The following is an 11566-nucleotide window of genomic DNA, read 5'->3' as shown; positions in this document are numbered from 1 at the left end:
TACGGAAACCACAGCTCCATAGTGTAAGTACATAATAGTATAAATATACAAAATCGGTCATGATATGCATAACAAATATTACAGCACGAAAGTTATCGTTTGATCTTGTATTCCTCTTTTGATTTATTTTGGTTCGCAAAGCTACGATGTCCATAGAATGTTCTACACAATCACCAATAGACGGTTTAATAGATAATAGACCAATAGATAATAACAGTCACGAAATCAAAGGAAAACGATTTCAATATCACCATCTCAGATATTCTAAGAGGGACGATTTAACCACACATATTTCTGATATGCTGAATCTCAAACTAGCCAATTTAAGGATCAACAATTATCATCCATATTAACAACCTGAACAGCTAGTTTGTTATCATAAATAAACAAGCACATGCCTTAGTTTGTAAACAGTTTGTGAGGAATGTTGACATGGGAAGACGTAGTAAGTCGTGGGACAAGTATCAGATGGTCGATTTGAGAACCTGGAACCGCTTGAGTGACATTCTGACCGATCCTAGTTCCTTGTCCACTTGATCCAATCTTCCCTCCAGCTCACCCTGGAACAAAAGACAGATCAACACCAGGTCAGTCTGGGAGGGAAACAATCCGAGTGGGTGAGTGAGTTGGGTTTAACGTTCCTTTTAACAGTATTCCAGTTATATCGCGGTGTGTCAGCTTAATGTGGGAGGAAAGCCCGAAGTGATCCAGGTCTCAGATGAGAAAAAATTCATGCAGTCTGACAGAAAAGTTACCAGCCACGGGCAGGCATTATTTTGGACACTGATGTACAAGTATACATGTAATGGTTAACATAAAAAGGATATTGTAAAAGCTTGTCAGAACACATGAATACAATCACGCACATGGAACCGATTATGGTTTCTTTTTGATTGCACCAAAAGGATTAGTTGCTTATAACAACAAGCAGAGGATGCTGAAGACCAATTCTAACACAAATATTCACAGGGGCATCAATATAGACTGACACTAATAGCTCACAAGTGTGCATTGGTTTCTTCATGACATCTTCCCAAGGCAAGGGAATTAAATGACTAATGTCCAGTTTCCATCCTCGCCGAACTAGGCTGGAATTTCGTATCACGATCGTATCACCACCAGTGGCTATTATGAGTTATGTCCCTTCTATGTCCCTCCCAACGACCAATCAGATTCCACCTCTCATATTAATTACATTTGCTTTGATCAAAATGGCAGCGCCCAGTCAAGACGATCTATTCAATAATCAAGATCTATATTGCAATAAAACAGATCTTATTTCGCAAAGTGCATGAATTACTTGAGCACCTTGATTAAAAACATGAAATCATTTGGAAAGTATCTGTCAAAATCGAGTTGACAGTACACATGTAAACCCTGCAATTGACCGAAATCTGCACGGCAGTTTATGACTGGTTGCCGATTTTGTAAATCGATTTTAATTGGACTGTGCATAGACTCGTTAATCCAGCCAAAATATAACTCAATAATTCCACCCCAGTTCGGCAAGTTTGTTTGTTTGTTGTTTAACGCCCCCTTAGCAATATACCAGCTATATGACAGTGGTCTGTAAATAATCGAGTCTGGACCAGACAATCAAGTGATTGACATCATGAGCAGTGATCCATGTAATTGCCATATGATGACATGCATCAACCAAGTCAGCGAGCCTGACCACCCGATCCCGTTATTCGTCTCTTATGACAAGCATACTCACCTTTTGTGGCAAGCATGGGTTGCTGAAGGCCTATTCTACCCCTGATCTTCACAAAGTCAGTCAACTTCCTTGCCTTGGGAAGATGATGTCATGAATGTAATCAAGTTATTAGTTAAAAAACATATGGAAGATATGCTGGCAAGGCCCTGACCTTTCATGCTTACATCAACATGATCAATAAACAAGCCATGTGCTTCCTGCAAAGATACGACAATATTACTCTTTCTAGATTTACCATGGTTACCAAAATTACATACCTGGTCTTGAATCATCTTCCTGTTTCGACCATGAATTGGAATTTTGATCAGTGCTGACTCCAGCTGAAAATATATGTCATTCTATCAAAATCACTTTAACACTTATTTAATTCATACTAGAATTTCAACAGGACAACTTCATTGGTTTAAACAGATCCTTGGAAACCAAGATGCTTAGAACCAACAAGTATTTTCCCCACTAAACATTCCCCTTATTTATTGTTGGACTTTACAGGGTTTGCATAGTGAATTGACGACTGGGTCCCCATATCCCCAGTGAGAAGACTGGTCTAAGTGATGTATACTAGGGAAATATTCATGGCGTAAAGTACCTTTCTCTTTTCAGCCTGCAGATCGTCATAGTGCCGCTCTAGTTTGTCGACCGTCTGAAGTCGTTCTCGTAGTCGCTCTTCTCGAGTCTGAAACACCAGGTTGGTCAAGAATAAGACAATGACAGTATTAACTATGTACCAGGTTGGTCAAGGATAACACAATGACAGTATTAACTATGTACCAGATTATGAAAGTGACAGTCGGAATGTGATTTCTAATCACGCAACCTCCAAAACTTTAACTCCGAACGATAGTTACGGGTTTAACGACTGAATCCATACAATCAAGACCATCTATTGGCCATTCCAGAATGTTCTTTTGTTGAGGTTTCAAATTTGTAATCAAGAGGTCAAAATATGTTTCGAAGCGTAGTCGCCAATTTGAAATTAGTGCCGTAGAGCACAAGAAAGCTGCCTTCTGATTGGTCATTCCATTGGTCGGTTTTATTGTCCTCAGATCTTTGTTTAGCGGTAGCGAGAACTAAGATCTGATTTTAATGAGATTGAAGAGGAGCAGGCTTACCATGTTCTGTCTAGGAGACGTCTGAGATTTGGCGGGTCGTGCCATGGACGTGTCTACATCCTCCCACTGTGGACGAGACACGTAATTCCCTGATCGGACCTTGGCCAGGGTGCCCTCTACAGACTTGCCTCCTGTGGAAGGTTGAAAAGAATTCATTGAACATTCTATTTACTCATACCGATTCCTTGGTCATGGTGGTAACATATTATAAGCTTTAGGGAATGTGCAGATATTTCATGTTCTTTGCACTGCCTCCATGATCTAGTGGCAGAGTACCTGCCCAGAGAGCAGAAGGTCGGTGGTTCGATCACCAAAAGATGGTACTTGTTGTTACCCTGCCTGTCACTTGGCATGAAGGGGATAAAACAAGGGGTGGTCGGATCAGAATCCTCCACCTACCATATATATTCTGTACCATGTTCATTTTTCAGTTTTGCTTGACAACTCTATAAGGATCTATACCGAAACATCGCCATTACAGTAAAATAAAGTTCTTATCCATAAATTCTTATTGTGTCTACTTTGGAATCTTGAAAGTGACGTTAAACCCCATCACACCTCAAATTGTCTGTAACTCAAATCCCATACACAACTTCTCCCACCACGTTCGTCTCACTAAGGGGCGGTCGGGTAGCCTAGTGGTTAAAGCGTTCGCTCGTCACACAGAAGACCCAATTCGATTCCCGACATGGGTACAATGTGTGAAGCCCATTTCTGGTGTCACCCGCCGTGATATTGCTGGAATATTGCTAAAAGCGGCGTAAACCCATACTCACTCACTCACTCGTCTCACTGACCTGGGCTGTTCCTGGTCGACACCTCCACAGCTGCAGGGACAGCCTGCTCTGACCGTGACCTTGATAATTTGTCCTTGGTCATCTTTTGGCTGCTTTCATGACCATTGGTTAAGTTGTTCAGACTGACGTCCATCCTCGTTGGAGTTGATTGTTCTTTGGGCTGCAGTTTTAGTTTGGTTCGCTTCGGAGACAGAATACCATTGTGAGTTCCTACAGAATCAATTTGAGTATCGGACCGAGACATATTCCGACTTTGACTTTTGGGTTTGGGTGAGTTTGATGACTTTCCCGACGAGGTATTTTTTGGTTGAGATCGTGATGAATCAAGTGTTGAGTTAGAGGCAGCCTCTCTGTACCTTCCTGGGTAGGCGACTTCACTTCCGTAAAATTTCTTCTGCAATTTTGGCTGGAAACCATCCCTGAAGCTGGGGGAGGAATCAGTCTGAAGTCTGCGAAGCTCCCGCTCGGCCTTCAGTAGAGGTGAGGGCGTGCTGTCACTGTCAACATCCGACTCTGGAGATGATTCCACTCTCCGCTGACCCCCGGGCTCACTCACGTACAACCTGTCGATACAATTAGCGGAATGAATACAGAGTATACATGACTGATTGAAAGAATAGAAAAGCTAAAGTCATCCTTGAACTTATTGATACTGCAGCTTCAAAATGCCACCAGCAGCAGCTGAGAATCAGTTTGGGCTCGGATGGGTACAATTATAGTGAGTGAGTGTGGTTTTACGCCACTTTTAGCAATATTCCAGCAATATCACGGCGGGGGACACCAGAAATGGGCTTCACACATTGTACCCATGTCGGGAATCGAAAACAGGTCTTTGGCGTGACGAGCGAAAGCTTTAATCACTAGGCTACCCAACCGCCCCTGATGGGTACAAAACACTCGAGTACTCGTCACCTCAAACCCGATATGGACTCCAGCACCTGATATTTGCCAACACTAAACCAGAGCTCCAGGTAACTTTTTGAGCATTTTTTACTCGAAGATTTCTATTTTAATTGTGTTATTACACTTTTCATTGGGTAACCTATATTTTTTCACTCATCTAATTCATCACTCTATTGTGTTTTTTCCAAAATGAGTACACATTTTGAGATATCAAAAAAAGAAAAGAAAAAAGTTTTACATGTATTTAATGGTTTTAAATATCAGGCTTGACTTGGAAAGTAACTAAGTTTGTAATTGTGTTTGTAAAATAAGCCCAGTTGTACGCACAGCTGAAAAAGCTTGATTGGGTATTTACACGTGCTGTTTTCGTACATTTGAGTTTTTCATTTAATGCATGCATTTCTGTACGCAAGTTAATTGAAAGTAATTGGGTTTTGAATATTCTTGGGGGGTATTTTATGCAAATAGGCAGCTTATCCATTAACCCATAGAAACTATGGTAACATATTGCTGAGTGTGGCGTTAAACAAACAAACAAACAAACAAACAAACAAACTTCAATGACCAACAATGTGAAAAAACGGGTAATGTAGTTGGGGTTATAAATACACATTTTTAAGAGGCCACCCTGCTAAGAATGTTGAAGCAAACTCAATACCTGAATCAGGTTTCCACAAGGACATACTGTAAATCTTGAAAATAACGCGAGCGTGAATTAAATGTGAAAATCTGAGTGGTCTTTGGTCGCATTTTTAAACAATGTCATTCAAACACTAATTACATCTTGTGAATTGTCACTGTTGGGGTCAAGACAAGAGTTCCATTCACTTATGTCATCACTGAACACACCTGTAAGCCCAGACAGATGCCACCCTTTGTACTATGCGACTGCATGAAAGGCCGACACGAGCCAGCACGCATGTATTGTTTTTGCGGAAGTAATCGTACTTTACTCAGCGCTAATAAGCGGTGCTATTTGGTGTGTGATTGGATTAATGTAAGGTTGGATTAAGGTGAGGATTCTAAACCTGACTGAGGACATTTTCTTTAGATAGAAATCCACTGATGCTTCAGAGGAGGGGGTGTCGCATTCATATCGAGTTGCATTTTTGGCTAGGGTCCAGTGGTCTCATTCTTTTGGAGACGCATTAATTTCACGGTTTACAGTATATACAGAAGCACATCCAGAAAAGGAAGAATGCATATAATCCCCAGTCACGATGTTCATGAAACTTTCAAAGTACCTTTCCATGGACCTGTATGGCACAGCAGGAGTCCTCCCATTGGTTATCTCCCCTTGATTCGGTTCCGCTGAGCGATGAATATCACTATATCCGTACGAGTCTTCGTAGCTGGTCTTTGCTGACGCCATACTGTGAAAAAAAATACTGTATCATAGCTTGGCATGCGAATGGGTTCAAAACTTCAAAACACAACAAATTATGACAATTGCAAGAGGAAATCAAATTTATATTTGAAATTGGAAACTAAATAGGGGCCAAAAATTTGAAACTAAGGCTGGGACAGGTAACTCGGGTACCTGGGTCGGGTGGATTCTGAGTAGGACCTGGGTACCCACAGGACTACCCGAACCCGTCGTTAATCACATGATATATTGTCTAATGACAAAAAATATCTTGAACTCTATGGTTACACTACAAGTCACGGATGATCGCATTTCTTTCTGACTATGCACCCATTCCTTCTGATTTTTCATATGGTTGAATAAAGATATAACTTAATTCAGCTTCAGTGTATGAATGACCAGATTGTTTAATACATGTATCTAAATACGTGTTGCCAGAGCTATGCTAAAAATGTTCCCAATTGGACACTTTGAGACATCTCCTGAGACCTACACTGGGTACCTGGGTAGGTCGGGTAATAGGGGGGGTGGGGGCTTATTGTAACATGGCTCCCATGAAGAAATACTTTGTCTACACAAGGTTCAAATTTTTTTTACAAACAGCCCAGCATGGTCAGACACAAATCGCTGATGCAGACAACCAGTTTTGAGGTCAAATTTCTAGGTACACATGCACGAGTGTACCTTTGCCAAGACATGTTTGTAAGGTTAAAGATTCCATACACACACTATACAAACACAGTAGAACGTCACTAACCTCAGTGCAATTGCTGCCTTGTGTTTCAAGTTCTCGTTCTCCCTCCCAAGCTGTTTGTTATGAAGTTCCAACTTGGAAATAATCCTGAAATTCAAACAGAATCAGTAGTAGCATTGCAACATGCTAACACGGAAGGTTTTCAAACATATCTGCCTTGTTTATATTTAATTATCTTCACTATATTGTTACGTTTATGCAGGTATAAACGCAAAAACCAGTGTGCAACACTGTGCCCTCTGATTTTGATGTTATAATCCACAAACAATATCAAGAGTCAATTCTTCAACATAAATCAAATCTTTACCTATTTATACGAGTCAGCACACAAAAATCGTCAAAAGTTGTCATGTTGGGATGCATAACCCAGCAATATTCCAACTATATGATGGTGGTCTGTAAATAATCAAGTCTGGTCCAGACAATCCAGTGATTGACATCATGAGCTTGATCTACGCAATTGAGATACCATGACATGCATGAACCAAGTCAGCAAGTCTGACCACATGATCTCGTTAGTTGCCTCTTACGACAAGCATAGTCACCTTTTACGGCAAGCATGGGTTGCTGAAGACCTATTCTAACCTGAATCTTCACCTGTCCATAACCCATAAAAACAGTCAGGTGACACAGGAATAACAAAAGTTGAAAATGACAGTCATGCATTACAAACACACACTGGCTACACCCTTGATACTACTTCCCTAAAACAAGTAAGACCAATCAGAATCTTCCAATAAGTATTTGGATAACATTTGCATATTATACACCGCCCAAGGTCCTCTGATCGGATAACCACACACCTCTTCAAGAAATTGTCAATTTTACATGAAATTCAATTCAAATACTTATCCTGTCTCACACATTGCATTTTGTCTCTTTTTTTCAAACAAGAGGGGAAAACTTGCTCGCAAACGCAAATGTTTGCAACTTGAAAACCCTTTCCATGAATCCATGACACACAGGGGTTCCGCTTCATTCTTGTCTACTGAAGCCGCAAGCCGAAGAGAGGAATCGACCCTGAGAGGGGTAGGACGAGTGGGCAATATATCCTGTGAGACAGGATAACTATTACATATTTAAATTAATTGGTTGGCTGGTTGGTTGTTTGGTTTGTTGTTTAACGCCGCAGTCAGCAATATTCCAGCTATATGACAGCGGTTTGTAAATAATCGAGTCTGGACCAGACAATCCAGTGATTAATATCATGCATCAACCAAGTCAGCGAGCCTGACCACCCCATCACGTTAGTTGCCTCTAACGATAAGCAAGGGTTGCTGAAGACCTATTCTACCCCGGATTTCACAGGTCTTTAAATTAATGTAGTGAGTGAGTGAGTATGGTTTTATGCCACTTTAGTAATATTCCAGCAATACCATGGCGGGACACCAGAAATGGGCTTCACACATTGTACCCATGTCGGGAATCAAACCCAGGCTGTTGGCGTGATGATAGAGGGATGTCGACTTGTCCACAACAGCTGTTAATGGGAAGAGGAATCTTTCATTTGCGTCACACAAAACGATTTATGTCAATAACCAGAGTCAAACCCAGAGGACACCCGGCACCAACTTTGAGAGCGACTTTTGCCATTAACTGGCGTACTTCAACAGGCACCCATGCTCATGACTACGATAATTCTCGGCTTAGAACAACCAGGTTCATACAAAACAGGCTGAACCATTAAAGCATTAATGGTTAAATGACAGCGTACTGGTAACTTTCGGAGAGGAAGTCATCGGGGCGTGACGTTACTACTTGGTTGGCAAGTACCAAACATCCAAACTGGTGAAGGCCAGCAATGTCCTCGATGGAGACATCATAGAGGTAGATTGCAAGAAACATCCCTCCACCACACATTACGATGAAGAGGCGAGTGCATGTGTCTCGTGTGGATTGCAAGTTCTGGGAGGAGATAAATCGGCATCAGCATAAGCCTGGAGAATGGCAGATTGTAACCAAAAGGTGACACTAGTGGGGGAAACCTCAGAGCGGGAAGCCGGAGACAGAGGAAAAAACGGGTGTTTACAATTCTGACAAAGGCCCTTCATGGCGGTAACATATGCTCGAAGTGCCCTTACAGGCAGAGTGTGAACTCCTGCTGGTCATCTGTATTGATGATTGCGGAAAGCAGGGGAAGAGTCATGGACAGGCTGCTTTCAGGAAACCTCAGAGCGGGAAGCCGGAGACAGAGGAAGAAACAGGGGTTTACAATTCCGACAAAGGCCTTCATGGCGGTAACATATGCTCGAAGTGCCCTTACAGGCAGAGTGTGAACTCCTGCTGGTCATCTGTATTGATGATTGCGGAAAGCAGGGGAAGAGTCATGGACAGGCTGCTTTCAGGAAACCTCAGAGCGGGAAGCCGGAGACAGAGGAAGAAACGGGTTTACAATTCCGACAAAGGCCCTTCATGGCGGTAACATATGCTCGAAGTGCCCTTACAGGCAGAGTGTGAACTCCTGCTGGTCATCTGTATTGATGATTGCGGAAAGCAGGGGAAGAGTCATGGACAGGCTGCTTTCAGGAAACCTCAGAGCGGGAAGCCGGAGACAGAGGAAGAAACGGGTTTACAATTCCGACAAAGGCCCTTCATGGCGGTAACATATGCTCGAAGTGCCCTTACAGGCAGAGTGTGAACTCCTGCTGGTCATCTGTATTGATGATTGCGGAAAGCAGGGGAAGAGTCATGGACAGGCTGCTTTCAGGTTGGGCGTTTCAAGTTACGAATGGCTGCATTCGTAGGCAAGGTTTTCACTTCTTGTTCAAAAAAGGGACAAAAGGCTACATGTGACATAGGATAAGTAAGAATTGAGCTTTTATGGAAAGGAAATTGTTCAAAATATACCTCTGTTCACCCAGCAACAAAATTTGGTACCCAGTGAGGGACGAGATGGTAATGTGAACGAAAAACCTTGAAGCGTATAACAGGCAGCTCCCCAGGAAGTTGAGAATGTAACTTGAGTGTGCACTGAACCATGCCTTGAGCATGCTTCAGGGCATTTATTAATTTGCATTTATGACTATATTTTTCAAGATTCATATAATTATTCTATGACTATGTTTGTAATACACCCTTGTGGAAAATCAAGGGTAGGACAAGTACCCCCAACCTATACTAGCCATGCAAGGCAACACAATGGATCCGGAGGTCATACTCAATGACTTGGTTGACTGAATGTCATCGAACCTGAGGCATGGTACCTCATATGAGTCACTGGATTGTCGGGTCCAGACTTGATTATTTACAGACCACCATCATATACCCCAAACACTGCTGAATGTGGTATTAAAACATCAAACATACATACAAGACAAATTGAAAATGCTTAGGACCACCCAAACTTCTTTTGAGTAGTATATATACAGTCAAGTCTCGTTAATCAGACTCTTGTTATTCCGACAATCAGCTTTATCGGACACTAATGATGGGAACCGAATAAATCAGTGCTATTTAGACCCGTTAATCCGACAGTCTCGCACTCCGACTCCGACACACCTAATTTGCAACGAATTACTGAAATCACTCATGAATCAGTCTTGTTAATTCGACACAGTGAACAGCGTACTCCGTGGTCATCTGCCTGCGAGTACCCAGCCTGTGTTTTGATGCGAGACGAGTCAGCTGGTAGCTGCATATTACAACGGCTGCAGAAATAAACTTGCTAACAATAAACAATTAATGCTTTAAATAAAGAAAACAGGAATAATCACATGCTTGCATTACCTCAATCTCATTAAAATCACGTCAGAACAACCTTTCGCGAACTATGACCGACCAATGAAATGACTAACAAGTCAATGTTAGCCACTTAGAAAGCAGCTCTTTAAGCTTTGCGGCAACAGTTTCAAACTTGCGACTTCCCTTCCAGACTATGCTTTTTAAAGTATTTTGAATCAGTCATACAGTCCGTAACAGTTGTTTTGTGTTGAGCTTTAGAGGTTGCATGATTAGAAAAATATATTCCGCTAACAATGTAATATAACAATATGAATATTTCATTTTTATTTTTTTATTACATGTTTGTATGGTTATCTATCGTGCAGTTGTCCGATTTTCGATCACGAACATTGATATTACTTAATTTGGTTTATCCGCCATACACTTTAATCAGACATGATCATATGCAACCAGCCATGTCGGATTAACGGGACTTGACTGTGTATATATGATATGTATATGTATATTTTATGGGGTAACTCCACTTACTTGTCACGTTCTGCCACCTCTTGGCGAGACAAGTGTAGTTTTCTATCACCGTCCCCCATACGACCCTGAAAGATGCAAGTGACTATCACAATGATCATGATAAGCTATAAAGTGTGAGTGAGTGAGTGAGTTGGGTTTAACGCCGCTTTGAACAGTATTCCAGTATATCACGGCGTGTCAGCTTATGTGGGAGGACAGCCCGAAGTGATGCAGGTCTTAGGTGTTTACCACTTTGGTGAAACCCACGAGCACAGGTATGGTGCTGACGAACCTAGAAACATAATTGGGGCGAACCGGGATTCGAACCCACAATCATAGGTTTCTGTCATGCCTGAGGGCGAGGTGAGATGAAATGGGCTTGAATGTCGCATCCAAGGTTATTGCACTTGCAGTTTAACACGAATACAGACACAGACACAGTATACTGACTCCATGCCGACAACTTCTTGTTCTATGCAGAGAGACAGGCATTAGACAACAAGTACCCTCTCTGAATGTCTTTTGGTATGATGCGACCGGGGATCAAACCCCCGATCTTCCTCACTCCGGGCAGACATTCTATGACTAGACCATGGAGGCGGTCTTTGCCTAAGGGACACAACTCTGCATAGCCAAATGCTATGACAACTGGGGCACCCACGTACCCTGATAGGCTATAGAAGCCATTATCTGTGTGTTAATCATAACCTCATAACCTGTTCCAGTAAT

The 11566-nt window shown here is 42.0% G+C and overlaps 1 protein-coding gene across 2 annotated transcripts in view; it reads right to left on the bottom strand.

Moving 5' to 3' along the window:
* Positions 1-249: 249 nt before the first annotated feature.
* LOC139456238 (microtubule-associated protein futsch-like) overlaps positions 250-11566 on the bottom strand; it is a 29006-nt gene continuing 17689 nt past the window's right edge. For both annotated transcript variants that reach the window (XM_071237843.1, XM_071237844.1), the window contains exons 11-18: positions 10859-10923; positions 6653-6736; positions 5774-5902; positions 3627-4189; positions 2830-2960; positions 2307-2393; positions 1975-2037; positions 250-560 (exon numbers count right to left, since the gene is read on the bottom strand). In XM_071237843.1, the coding sequence (XP_071093944.1) occupies positions 465-560; positions 1975-2037; positions 2307-2393; positions 2830-2960; positions 3627-4189; positions 5774-5902; positions 6653-6736; positions 10859-10923 (1218 nt within the window). In that variant the 3' untranslated portion in view covers positions 250-464. The remainder of the gene's footprint in view (positions 561-1974; positions 2038-2306; positions 2394-2829; positions 2961-3626; positions 4190-5773; positions 5903-6652; positions 6737-10858; positions 10924-11566) is intronic.

Source organism: Haliotis cracherodii, unplaced genomic scaffold (assembly GCF_022045235.1).
Source record: "Haliotis cracherodii isolate W230 unplaced genomic scaffold, xgHalCrac1.p SCAF_11, whole genome shotgun sequence".
In the NCBI taxonomy this organism is placed as follows: domain Eukaryota; kingdom Metazoa; phylum Mollusca; class Gastropoda; order Lepetellida; family Haliotidae; genus Haliotis; species Haliotis cracherodii.
This window is presented reverse-complemented; position numbering and strand designations above follow the sequence as displayed.